We start from the raw sequence: 13,850 nt of genomic DNA, 5'->3' as shown, positions 1-13,850 counted from the left end.
TCACGCAACTTGAGAAACTTGGATTGTGTGGAGAGAACATTTTTTCACAGATGAGAAGAGTTGAAAGGCGCGACGACCATTTAGCTGTTGAGCGTGCATTTACTGCAGCTCGAGTTGGCCGGGCCGGACCATCAAAGCGGATCAATTGCGGCGCCGAGCGTCAACGCGGCTCATCGGCGGTCATTTGGTCTTCTCTGTCAATTTGTGAAAGCGGGCCGTTCCCGCAGGAATCGGCACACATTGACCCATCCATCCGCATTGTTGACAGTGCGGGGCCACCGTGGGACCAAACATCCAAGAGCGAGGGATGAAGAAGGAGGGCAAAAAAAAAGATTTTTCCCTCTTTCTTTTTTTCTTTTTCCCTGCGTGCGTGTGTGCGCTCATTATCTCGCCGCGTCTGGCTGCATGGCTCGGAGCCAGAATATAATGATGAGGATAAACTCGCCAGGAACAACTAGTTTCTGTTGGAGGCCATCTCAGGGGAGAGCGAGGGCGCCACCCCCCCCCCCATCTCTCGCTCCCAAACACACACACACACACACACACACACACACACACACACACACACACACACACACACACACACACACACACACACACACACACACACACACACACACCCTTCAAACTCTTTTGCCTTCTCTTGCCTTCATCCCTGACACGTTGGTGTTTGTGCCATGTCATGTGCTGATGGGGAGCTCGGCGGGGCGGGCGGGCGTTTGCGCGTTGCCCATCATTAGGGGCTGCTGCCGCCGCCACCGCCGCTTCCTCCCTCCCCTTTGCCTCTCTGTGCACTTGTTAAAATTTCCTCTGTTCCAAATCTATTTTTTTCCCTTCTTCTGCTCTTCCTGTCCCCTCGCCACCTCCGCGATGCCTGCCGCCCCTCCCCACCCCTCCCCAGCGGGCCCAGGTTATGGTTAAAACATGACGGCTGTGCCTTTGAAGAGCAGGGGGCATCGTCATCGCCGTCGTCAGGGAAAGCGGCGCCTCGGACCAATTTAATCAAGACAGAAAAGGAACGGTGAGAACGGCTGCTCCGCCCCGACCCCGGGTCCCTACATCTCAATCGGAAAGGTGTGTCGGGGTGGGGGCGGCATCGCAAAGCCGTGCCGCTTAATTGCCGACGTGAAGCGCAACCCCCCCTGCGCCTGTTTAATGTGTAATGATGCGGCCGAGAAGGAGCGGGATTCGGCGGGCTGGAGGTGGGGGCGTATCAAAGGGCGGCCCACCTGACACAGGCGCAATACAGCACACAATACAGGTAGCCAGACCCTTATCATTATCCAAAATCATCTTATCCCACCTCGTGATGCATTTTTAACAGGAGGTGCAAGGTGCTAGCAGGTACCAGATCCATTTTCTGTCCGCTAATTTGGGGTCAGGTGTAAAGAGGACGACAGACATTTCGTTTCTATGCTGATGATGAGTGAGTGTTGGCCTCCTGCTCCCTTCAATCCTTGGCCTTGGCGTATTACGGCGACAGGCTCTCCGCGCTTCGCTTTTTAGCCCGAGCTACATTTTATCAGCCTAAGAGCAAAAGTGATTTGGATGTGTTCAAGCCTTCTCTGGAGACCTCACAAGCCCCGGCGCCCCGCCTTCTCCCTCCCTCCTTCTATTGGGTAATTAAATTAGGGGTTTCATGACAGGGCATTAGCTCGGTACACACACCCCGCAGCCGGCAGATTCAATTAGCCACCCTGGAAAGAGGATGATGACAATGTGGAGAGCAAATTATCAGTCACTTTAAAGGCCCAGTTGGGACGCCGACGCCACTGCCAGATGTCGGGACCTCTGCTCCAGCGAGGGCAATCTGGAGAGGCCTTTTCCATAACGTTGGGCTCGGGCGTGTTATTGAGGACAATTTAAGGGCTTGGGAACAGATGAGCTGGATTGAAAAGTCACCCCCCCCCCTCCTCAGACGCCATCCATCAACGTCACAGAGGTTGAAATGCAATGCCTTGAGGAGCTGCTTTTGTAATTAAACTCCAGCTAGTCCTGGAGGACTGCTGCAAAATGGCCGACAATGGTTTGCGAGTGTTGTCGTAGAGTGTTTTCTGCACAATTTCAAGTTTCTCAAGGCACAACATGACGGCAAAACCACCAAAACAGTAAAAACACACATGCAAAATGCTTACGAGTACACACAAAATGAGCATAAATGTTGGTAGATGCCAAACTGGGCCTCGTCCACCCCCCCCCCCCCCCCCCCCCAAGCGCCACGGTGTTTGTTTACGTCTGGCAATTACGTGGCCCGGCTGATTTAGCATCAGCCTGACGTGCGGCGGGGGCTAAATGTTCTTCGGGGGCCTCATTAAGGGGCGGGGAGATAAATAGAATTAATATTTGAGCACCCTTGCTGGAGATTTGGCCTTTTGAATAAGGGGAGGCATCCTTAAGGGAGACGAGTTTGCGCGCGAGTTAGCGGCGAGGCGAGGGCTCGACTCACCTTGACATGGATGCGTTGACAGTGAGCGCAGTCGGGTAGGGGTGTCTAAAGCCCCCTGTCGTGATTGGATAAACAGGTTGACCTTGCCTGGGAAGAAAAAGAAGAAAGGTAAGGAAACAAGGTTGACAGACGAGGGAGGAGAAGCTAGCGAGCCCCCTTAAGTCGGCTTCTTCTCTTCTCATTTGATCGGGGACAAAAATCCAAGCGGTGGATCAAAGGCGGGGTGGGAATAAACTCCCGAGCATTTTGAACGCCGCAAATCTTGATGGTGGCGGCTAATTAAATTTTATAACCCTGCGCTCGCTGCGCCCCTCCCTGAGCTGGAACGAGGTGTTTTGTTGTGATAATTAAAGACGAAGTGCGGCTCCCTTTAATGGAGCCGTCACGCTAATTGAGCCCTACACATCCAAAAGACAAACAATAATGAATGTAAATTTATACCGAAAATAAAGTGCAGCAAATCAAAGGGCGGCGTGGCGGTGCTCGGGGGCCCTTTCCCACTATTTAGACAGCGGCGAGAAAACATTAAATTAACAGAGCTTAATTTGTAGCCTTTTGTCATATTAACAAGTGTTGACAAGAGTTACCCAGGGAGAGTCCCCGTGCGGGATGGCGGGTAAAAGGCGGGCAATCGCCGTTCATTTACTCTAATTTGACCCTGCAGAGACATGCAAAGTAGTGTGCGCTCTTGAAAAAAAAAAAAATCTGTGGAATTCAAACAGTTTGGAGATCAGGCAAAAAAACTGAATAATTGCATATGTGACTAAAGAACTAGGTTGACCTGAGGGGAGTAGTTTCATTTGGTGCTTTGCCGCCATCTTGTGGCATCAATAGGCAATTCTAAATCTTTCATTATCAGCGTCAATTATTCACAATTTTTCAATTATTCATCTTTTCAAAGCACATTATACATAATGTGTGCCTTCGAGGTTTGTTTATACACAATTCCGAAAGTGGACTTTTCCTAACTTTTTGCACAACTCGTGAAAGAACAAAGTAAAAACAGCATGTGTGTGTGTATATATATAAAAAAAAGGATTCGCTTACTGTGGTACTAACCATCCTAGGGGATGGGGGATCTGGCCGACGGTGCCAGGTGACAGAGGGTAATAAGGAGAAATATCTGGAGGATGCGGAGGCCTTGGAATTCCTGCACAAAAAAGAAGATGACATGAGAAGAGGTGGACAAGATGGAGAATCAAATCTTTTGTCACAATCTCAGATGTCACGCACATCACAGGCGGAGGAAGAGGAGGAGGAGAAAGCCTTGTTGCAGGTGTGTACACGCCGCAAAAACAAAAACGTGAAAAAAAAGGAAAGGAAAAAAAAAAAAAAATCACACTTTCTGATCAAAGGCCTCACCAGGCGACAGCGACGCAATGTGTTTGGAGGAGGCGGAGAGGAGAGAGAGGTGAGGGAGAAGAAGTGCAAGAGGAGGAGGAAGAAGGGAATGATAAAATAAAACACCGACACCATCCTTGTCACATTTGTCATGCCAATTCTGGAGATGAATGATGTAAAATGACGGATGTTTAGAAGTTAACAAAACTCAACAATATCATTACGCCGTTTGCATGTGATCACAGGGAGCTGGGCTCCTCATTCCCTGTCAGCCACATCATTCTGAATGCGCGACAAAAACTAGCGGAAATACACAGCTGTTAAACATTGTTAGCCGAGCGATTTAGGCTAATTGGTGACTAGCGCAATCGCTGTTTGGTGTCACCAACGGTGAAAAAGGTACAGCCGCCTTTGGGGAGCCAGCTCCTTTGATTTAGCGACATCAATCAAATGCTACGGATGGTGTAGTAGTAAGAGTGTGCCTTGTGACTGTATGGAGATGAATAACAATAAGGTGGATCAAAGTAGCTCATATTAGCATTGGATTAAGTTGAGATAGTATGCCAATGCTATCTTGCAATCTTTAATCTGACGTAACGTCATATGCGAGGTGGATTAGCGTCGCTAAGGTTAGTTCATTATTTATTTGAATACCTCATTAGCTTTAGCTGTAGCGAAAGTCGTAGCAGGTAAGGCTCATTAGCTAGCGTGACATTTTCTACAGGTTTCTCCATCCTGCCGGCATCACATCACGACCGGGGTGACCGTGTCTTCCTTCTCCCGCATTTTGGAGCGTTATTCCGCTAAAAGCCACACAAGCAGCCCGCCAGACCGAATACGCCTCGTTAATTAATTAAACACTGAGTTCCGATTAGGCCGCCCCATTAGGCACTGCATTAAACAGCAGCTGGTGCATTATTTCACCCCCTCGTAAGGGCCGTTGTAATAAGGCAAACATCATTACCTAAATGACTGAGTGGGAACAAATGAAATACTAGATAATAGAACAAAATGGTTCACCGTGAAGAGGCAGGTAGGCCATCAACAAAACAAGGCAACAGGGCTAGCTCCGATGCAGGCCTAAAGATGATTAATGTGAAAAAACTGGGCGACCCACGGGGGATTGAGTTGCATACATAATCACAGAATCAGCCGTAGAGTCGAAATAAGCCTCGGGTTTCTGGACCCGAGTCTTCAGATACGAAAGCAGTCTTTGTTTCAAGTCTTGTAAGTGAAGTTCAAAAGGTATCTGGTGCTTACTTGATCCAGAGCTGCCACACTTGCCTGTTTTGGGGTCCACGTCTGTCTGTAGGTGTGGTGGTGGATTTCCGGGTGTGAAGTGCTCATTGCTGTAGGTGATCAGCGGTGTGAGAGGGTGCACGTGGTGAGGGTGCTGAACCACTGGAACCTTATTCGACTGCAGGAGAGAAAAACAAGAAAGAAAATAGGCCAAGGGTTAATAATTGTACAAACGTAAAATCAGAGCATATCGTTTTTCGAGTGTCCGGGAGGCGCCAAACCGCCGGGCCTCAGTGAAAACACTGCGGTTTGTAATTAAAAACACTTCTGCGGTATCATCCTGGAATTCAGTGAGAGTCTATGAGGCCCTGGGGGGGTTGGCACTTCTCATTTGGGGCCCGATGCGTGATGAGGCACTTTTAACCACAGCGGCAGCGCGAGTAATCGATCTTGCGCAAAATTAAGACAGCTCATGTAAATCCAGAGTCATTAGCGGCTTCGGTCAACGTGCCACTGTTCTCTCCTCGTCTTCCTCGCTTGGGCCCGATTCTCCATTCTGCCACTAAAAGGGTTAGTAGCTGAAAATCCATTTCTGCATTTTTGCCAAATTACTTGGAGCTATGTAATCTTCTCTTTGTGCTCCTAAGTGGCGCAGTCCACCCTCTCCCTTCTTTTTTTTTCAATTACCCAAAGATTGCAGTGGAGCTGCCACGGGAGCCCCCTAAGTTCCGGGCCTGGGACCGTACCCCCGGCCGCCAGATAACCAGATTAGAGCACTGCTGTAGATTAGCCTGGTGGCTTTCACCCCTTCACCCACACATCCTTATCCTGCCCTCAGCAGCCAAAGAAGCAGCACTAATCAGGCTTATCATAACATGGATGATATGTTCAAGAGGGGCTGGGAGGAGAGGCAAAGCAAAGGGGTGGATCTGCTTGAGTGCGTTGTCTGTAAGCCCTCACACAACCTCATTAGTGACTTAAATATATGCCTAAAAAAATCCACTGTGGCAGATGTAGGTTTAATGGGACGAGGGGGCATCCGAGTCCACATATCAATCTGGATTTGGTCTACCCCAATGTTTTGGGAGAACGTGACGAATATTTGGACTCGGGTATGTGCCATTTCTTCCAGGATCTTTTCTATATAGTTTGGAGAATTGTGGAAGGTGGGGGGGGGGGGGGGGGGGGACATTCCCTATTGCCATGGTCCCAATGAAAGATTAATGAACCCCCTGCAGAACTCCAGGGAGGCAAGCGAGACTCCTGGGACTCATTCACAGCCTGGAGCTGAAAAGGCTGTGGAGGAGCGGGGCTGTGCAGAGCAGGGAGGGCTTGGTGGGATTGGGGGGGGGGGGGCATATGTGCCTGCGCGTCGAGTTGGGAGCTGCAACGGGATTCGTTAGAAACACAAACCGAGGCGCTCGTGATCTGATCCGCACATCCAGAATAGACGGATGATGGGGAGGAAAAAAACAAGATGATGACAGCTGCCGCATGCAGATGACGAGTTGTGTCGCTCTTTCCCAAGTCCCCCCCCCCCCCTCTCACCTCCTAACCTCCTCCTTCACGAATCCCTGCTCCTCCCTCGGGTAATGATGTGAAAGAATGTTGTCGATTCTTCATGTGCGTTGTGAAAAGCTTTACTGGCCATTTGGAGTAAGTCTTTTGTCCACACGCCTCGGCTATTCAGAGCACAGTTCAAAACGCCCCAGTTCCAACTTAAAAAGAGGGAGGGAAAGGGCCAGAGTGCGGCGGATTTACATCAGAAACCGCCTTTCGGTATTTCGCTACAGTACGCAAAATCTTCTGCCACCAAAATGACGGATTCATACCAAGCTCCCATGCTGTCTGAATTAGAAACTGCAAGACCAGGTCTGACAATCAGAATTCCTGGGCTGTGGGACAGAGAGAGAAGACCTCAAAACCAGAATTTGAGATATCCTCCAGTCATGTGTGATGTGTGGCGAGTTAAACACTCGGTCTCCTCCAATGAGATCATCCGCTAGGGTTCCCGATCCCGTTGAGGCAAGATCCCGGCAGGAACGAGGCCCCGCACCTGCTCTGAAACCTCGCACTCAACTTGGGGGGAAGCTTCTATCGCACAACAGACAAGAAAGCGCAGAGAGACAAAAGCGAGCGACGTGGGAGGCTTCTCCACAAGGGCCAGGCTAAGAAGAAAGAATGTTTCCTGGCCCGACACCCCCGCTGACTCGCATCCTTCGTCACTAGAGCAAACAAAAATAGCAGCAGACAATAAAGACGGCCGAGCTTTTCAAGACTCCAAAAGACATTCACAAGACCCTGCAAAACAACTGGCGTCAATGAACTGCACACAGACTTCCTCGATTGTCCGCAACACTCAGGGTGCCGCTTGCCGACTAAGGCGGCATACTCGAGTCTAGGCGTGGGATTTGCCACCTCCGCTAAGGATACTGATATTACCGGCGCTTCTATTTCTTTATCGTTTTACTCCTACTTCCTACTCTGGGGCTTATATTAGGTCTTTGTGACTTTTCCTAGCACGTCTATACTTTTTGGCACCCGACCCTTCAGGGACCAGTCCATCGAGAATTATCATGGTAGTAAGACATATGGGAATTGCGTAGGAAGGCGAAATGTCAGCAAATTCCTGAGCACCTATAAGCGAAGGATGGTCCGCCACAAGTCCCAACACTAATCTACATTTGGAAAGAGCAGTCAGCAACTGTAAAAAGAGCCCCCGGGAGGCGGTCAAATCAATGTGATGCTTCAAGTCAGACCCCAGGGTGGAAGGGAGAGGGGGGGCCGGGCAAGAGCGAGCCCAGAGGCTCAGAAAGTGACAGCAGGACAGAAGCAGACAAAGGCAGCGGGGCGGCGAGGTGAAGGCCGGACAGGAAAAAGCTGTTGGCCCCGCGTTTCCGCCTAAATGTGAAGGTGCTGACCTTACGGGCCCCCGGAGGGCCCGTCCGACGCTAGAGTGCCGCCGCCTTTCTTCTGCTTTGTGTCATGATATGATGAGTTGTCACAACAGCTCGCCTGCCGCTAATGAGCTGCAAGTGGCCGGGCCAGGGAGGAGGTTGACGGATGACAGTGGCGTGATGGATTGGGGTCCTCTTGCGCCCTGCGCATTCCAGAGGTGGCTGGCCGACTTGACACCAGGCACAAAAACTCAAGCACATCATAAGGAGCTTAATCACTCCAGTAAGTCCAATATCATAAATGTCAGCCCGCGATTATTTGACTTTTTGGTGGGGCAAGGGGGTTGAATGCCCCTTTGAAGCTTGAGAGCAAATCCTCAGATTCAGGCAGAAAATCTAAAAGGAATACTTAAAAGATTAGCGGCGATGGAATATGAAATGCCGAGACAAACTAAAGGCTTATCAGAGGTTGGATCTGCCGGCGCTGATTAGCCCTCACAAATCATATTCTTGGTCCAGCCCGGGATTGATCCGTAAGTGTTGATCTGTTTTTTACGAGAGGGGATGCATCTCCCAGGGCAAAAAAAAAAAAAAAAAAAAGAGGGGAGGAGAGGGGGCACCCCGAGATGTTTTATCAAACTTAATTATTCACTTTACAGTCGTGATACGCTGACTTGCTTGATCAGAGTGCGGAAGAAAAATATTATGTGGGCCAGAGCCTTTGCTCCCCCGTCCTCGTGCTGCCGCTCAGGTCGCTCGTCGACGCTCATTTTCCCGCTTGCCGCGTCTTTGATAGTCGGCACATCAAATGGAATGGCAGAGAGGACACGTTGTGATGTGTCACACATAAATAAAGTGGCGCGCTTAAATACCAAGTGCTATTTGGTGGAGGTGTTGACAAATTGACGCCCAGGCGCACACGTGCGTTCAAGCCGCCCCCCCCCCCCCCCCACACACACACACACACACAACCCACTACACTTTTCAACATAAACAGCCTCTTGAGCTCTCGTACCCGAGTTAAACGGGCGGTATTGTGTCAAAAGCACCTTTTGAAATGCAATCAGCCTTGCCGAAATTCACTTGAAAGTCTGGCAATCAAGATTTGGAATGGGATGCACACAAAAGAATACGCTAGGCTGTCAAGCTTTTTCCTTCCCGACGATAAGACAGCATTTTGATTAAATACGTTTTTTTCAAGTAAATAAACAAACGGATGATGACGACTTTTTAAAAGGTATGACATGTTTCCGTATGTTTACGTCTCACCCTCTTTGCCTTAATGGGAAAAAAGTGGTGCGGCCTACTCACCCAAGTGCTCAGATTGAGATGCCAGCCGCCCACCCTCTGGAGGAGTCCCGGGCCAAGGACTCCGGTCTCCTCCGACACAGCCGGAGGTCTGTCTTGCGGGTACATGACCGACCCCCCAGCCCTCCCCACCCCGCTATTCCCGCCCTCCCTCGCCCGGTGAGCAGAAGCTCCCTTTTGCCGTGCCGCTAAGCCGCTTCTTGCCTCGCCGCCTTCCCGCGCTGAGTGAAGTGTGTGGGTGAACTTGTGTTCATTGTGCACTCTCTCTTTACACTCGCCCGTGGCTGACCATTGTTCCCCAAGGGTGTTAGTCATTTGAGCAGCTCTCTGGCAGGCTGCGGGGCCTACTACTACCTAATCCCGCCTCATCCATTACGCACTCTCCTCGCGCAAACTTTCCATAGCAGCGTGATAAGTGGAGGCGGAGGGGGAAATGACCTCGGGCAGCAAAAGTATATTTGATGTAAAATAAAAATAAAACTGCTCTAAGTTTGTGCCTGTCTGTGTGTTGGCGGTGGAGAGGGGGAGTCATTTTTGTTGGCATCATTTTTGGCCTTTTAAAAAAAAAAAATCCCCAAAAGGTTTTATGAATATCTTTGAATTGGCAAGGCCACATCAAATGTCTGAGCAGGCCATTTTAGGCCTACGAGTTGCACATTTTCACCCCAAAAAAGGCTCCATCCATGACCCAACACGTTTTAAACTCTCTCCATCACTTTTACCAAATTAGTGACAGCAACTATAAATGCCTTTACATGGAAATAAAATCTCATTAAATTACAATAAATAAATAAAACCAAAGCATATCACCGCCACCGCAGAATGCTGTAAATGGAGATACTGTAATTATAAATGTATTGAAACAATTCTAAAATGTCTTGCAAATAAAAAATTAAGGTTACTATTTAGGTTAAAAATATTATTTTTGATGGCCTTAAATTCCAACTATGAGCTTTAAGGAGCTAACATGACAACCCCCTAACAACGAGAACCGCATCAAATTAAATATTTATAGCATACATGATTTAAATGTGTGCACTGTTCCTCTAAATAATATTCATGGATTCAACCAAGCTAAATAAAAGTTGAACAATTCCAACAAATTGATTCATTGCGAGGAGGAGAAATGCATCCATGCTTAATTTCTGCATCTTCCAAACTTTTCCAAAAAGGTCAATTGAAATGTAAATTCTGCCGAGCATCCGGATGGCAGGCCGCGCTGCGGCGAGTCCCGTCCCGAGGCCCAACAGGCAAAACAAAGCAGAGGGAATGTCCCGCACAATAGCGCGGGGTGGCGGCGGGCAGGCAGGCGGGCGGGGGCGAGCTCCCCGGTTTGACAAGTAAAAGAGCCCCCCGACGAGGCAGCGGCTAATTGCCCGCCCTCCCCATCCGATCGGCCCGTCGCGCTCCCGCCGCCTCCCTTTTGTCCCACGTGGACTTTCTTCACTAAACTCAAAGTGATGGACAGCTCGCCAACGCGCTGCCACAGCAGCATCAACAACAACAACCCCCCCCCCCTCCAAAAAAAAAAACAACAACTGAGAACTAGTTTCTACAGCGCTAAAAGTACAATCAAAGAATAATGAAAGCAGGGATCACAATTCAGTTTAAACGATAAACAAATGAAATAGTTTTAAAATAGTTTTTTAGTAAAAAGTGATTGATTGTATATAAAAAAAGAAGTGCATTAAAACAGTTTTCTTTTCAAAATTATTTTGAATAATAAAAGTTCAATTTAGACCATTCTCTTATTTGTTGTAGGTTAATATTCATCACAGTCGCGTACAAAACACACAGTGGCAAACTACAAAAGATGAACGAGAGACGTGGGACAAATGATCGAAATTCCAGGAAAGACTAATTAATCATTTCCTAAATAAATACAATGAAAGTTGTGATTGATTTGCGAGCGCAAGCAAAATCCCCGCCGATGTTTATGGGGACATCTTGAACTAATTCATGCCTGTCAGCCCGTCAGGACAAAGCAATCAAACGCTGCCTTTCATTCATCCAAATTGTCAGCCTGTCATTTAGCAACATAAGTGTTCGAAATGACCCAAAGCCAGCCCGGCCGGACACAAATCAAACTAAATCCTCCGTGGTATTCAAAAGGCATGCAGGAGTGAAGCCACGTTTGCGCATTCCAAACATGAAAAGTGTAAAAAGTCTTACCATTTAAAAGAGCCCGATTTGGGATGCTGCTCGCTTCCTGGTTAAAACGCGCATGCCGCCACTCGCGCTCGTGCACTCACTCCAAGCAGACTCCCACCGCCATGTCAGCCTCTAATCCACTGGGGGGCAGCACCTCGTCTGCGGCGGCCCCCCTCGCTCACGCCTCGCTCGATGGGTTGAGCCGATAAGACACCGGCCGACCAGCCGCCACGGCCGCCGAGCCGGCCCTTCGGGGTCGAGCCGATGCCGGCCGGACCCGACGCGGCGCTCCGTCACGCCGTCCGCCCGGGCCGGGACTCCCTCGCTCTCCCCCTCGCGCGTCTTCATATCCAGCGCCCCCCCCTCCCGCTAACGGCCCTTTTGTGTCCTCGTCTGCCGTCTTTGATAAATTGAAAAGAAAAAGAAGAGAGGCTTTCACTCACCGGCTCGGCGGACATAAGGCGAGTGGAGTGGTGCGTCTTTTTAGGAGTTGCCCTAACTTGGCTAAACTCGAGCAGCGGGGCGTCATGTCAGTAATCCCCCCACCCCACCCGGCAGAAAGGAGAAGAGGGAAAAAAAAAAAAAAAAAAAAAAAACCTAGCCACGCTCCATTCAATGCCGGTCACACCGCGTTAGATGCAAAATCGAGGGGTGGAAAAAGCATTCCGGAGATTTTATGCAGGGGGAAAAGCGTCAAAAAGAGCAAGCGTGCTGCTTCCGAGTCTGCGTCCGATTCGCCGTCAACGAGCACAAAAACGCCGCCGATGTCTAAAAGCCGGGAAAAAGTGGCCAAAGTGGAGGCGGAGGGCCGAGTGGTGCCGGCGCGAGGAGGAAGCCCGCTCTTAAAGCCGCGCGTGATCCGAGCAGCCGCCGCGCCACCGCCTCGCCGTGCCGCTCACCACCGCTGTGAGCCTTTCAACCGACGCAGATAAAAAATGACTATTGATCTTCAAATGCTGATAATTGAAAAGATCAAAAAGATGCAAGAAAAAGAAAGGGGACGAAAAATCAAGAATGCGCTGTCGACTTACCATGTTGGGCGTCCTCTCCTTTTTCTTGCCAGTTTTGTGGAGGGTTTTTGCCTTTTCAAAACGAAAAACAAAAAAAAAAAAGTATTTTGCGCCGAAGGAAGGAAGGCGTCAAATGTTTTCCGGCCTGCTCTCTTGATCGTATTACTTCTGCGGCCCCGCTTTCCAATGCGTCTGAACTTTTTGCCTTTTCTCTTTTATTTTGTTTGCGCTACCTTGCCTTTTCCCCCTTCCTTTTTTCCCCTCTCCTTCTTCTTCTTCTCCGCTTTAAGACTTTAAAAGCCGCCGCCGCCGCAACGTGCCGCTCGCTCGCTCCCTCGCTAAAGCAGCACAAATTATCTCGCCACCTTGCGCAGCGCTCTGATGCTTTTGGCCGCCAACTTTGCGAGGCCCTTTTACGACGGCATCAAAATTAGCATTGTCAAAGCGCTTAATGAATATTAATATTGTATTTGTCATTGGAGCTGGCCCATTGCTGAACTCCGAGTCATCCATCAGGGACAAGATTAAGCACACAATTATTTCTGACTGACAGGGACCAAATCTGGAAGATTTTTTTTTCCCTCTCCCTTCACATACCCCCCCCCCCCCTGACAATTTAAAGAAAATGACACAACATCGTCTTTAAGGTGCCTCCCACGAGACCGGGCCAGATTAATACACTTTTAATGAAGCAAGATTCCACACTTACTTGAGGGGGGGGTTGGAAAAAAAAAAAAAAGAGGGGGTGGGAACAGACTTGAAATCATGTATTTGGTTGTTTTGATGAGCGAAATGCGATTTAGTCATCTTTCTTTTCTGTCTGTGCGGACAAGAATGGATTTTTGCCACGAGCGCTGCCTAAATTCATCATGAAAGATTTATTAAGAAAACGCCGGACCCCCGGCGTCGGCCGTCTCCCTCGGCGGAGCGCCGCCGGGCCAACCGCCGAGGACCACACAGGCGGCAGAAGAAGAGGGAGCAAAGAAGAAAAAAAGGCAGCAAACGTGTCGCTTTGAAAAAGAATTCCAAGAAACCAAACGAATTCCCAAATTATCTTGCGACTTGCCTCACATTTGTTTTCTACTTTCCTCCAAATTATTTTAGCCCTTTTTATTTTTTTCTAACATTATTTTGCCCATCCCTTTTTTTTCCTCAAACTATTTTATTCCTTTCCTAGCAATTTTGCATATTCTGACCTTCCGACAATTATTTTGTCCCCTTAGGCAAGTGCCGTGGTGCCTCAATTACTTTTTCAGGGCCACATAAATCTGTGTAAAACAAATCCAAAAGATGAATAATTACATTTGTTTTCAGAGACAAAAAGATCATTCAAAACTGTAAATATGAATTTCTGCCCTTTAGGTGGAATTACTTTTCCAACATTAGTAGTGCCTTTTCCAACAATTATTTTCTCACAAGACAAAATGTGTCTGTGTGCAACAAAAGCCCCCCCCCAAA

The 13,850-nt window shown here is 48.9% G+C and overlaps 1 protein-coding gene across 31 annotated transcripts in view; it reads right to left on the bottom strand.

Moving 5' to 3' along the window:
- Window positions 1-13,850, bottom strand: part of tcf7l2 (transcription factor 7 like 2) — a 68,864-nt gene that overhangs the window by 16,042 nt on the left and 38,972 nt on the right. For 29 of the 31 annotated variants that reach the window (XR_015853953.1, XR_015853955.1, XR_015853954.1 and 26 more), the window contains 3 exons: window positions 5,072-5,204; window positions 3,494-3,596; window positions 2,447-2,533 (listed from right to left, as the gene is read on the bottom strand). Coding sequence is in view for 27 of the 31 variants with exons in the window: in XM_088359545.1 (XP_088215671.1) it covers window positions 2,447-2,533; window positions 3,494-3,596; window positions 5,072-5,204 (323 nt within the window). In the remaining 4 variants the exon portion in view is untranslated. The remainder of the gene's footprint in view (window positions 1-2,446; window positions 2,534-3,493; window positions 3,597-5,071; window positions 5,205-13,850) is intronic. The other 2 variants (XM_088359525.1, XM_088359530.1) reach the window with 1 other exon arrangement.

The sequence above is a fragment of the Syngnathus floridae genome, chromosome 18 (assembly GCF_059516105.1).
Source record: "Syngnathus floridae isolate MCC-2025c chromosome 18, RoL_Sflo_1.0, whole genome shotgun sequence".
Taxonomy (NCBI): Eukaryota; Metazoa; Chordata; class Actinopteri; order Syngnathiformes; family Syngnathidae; genus Syngnathus; species Syngnathus floridae.
The sequence above is the reverse complement of the archived record's forward strand: the minus strand, read 5'-3'. Positions and strand labels throughout refer to the sequence as shown.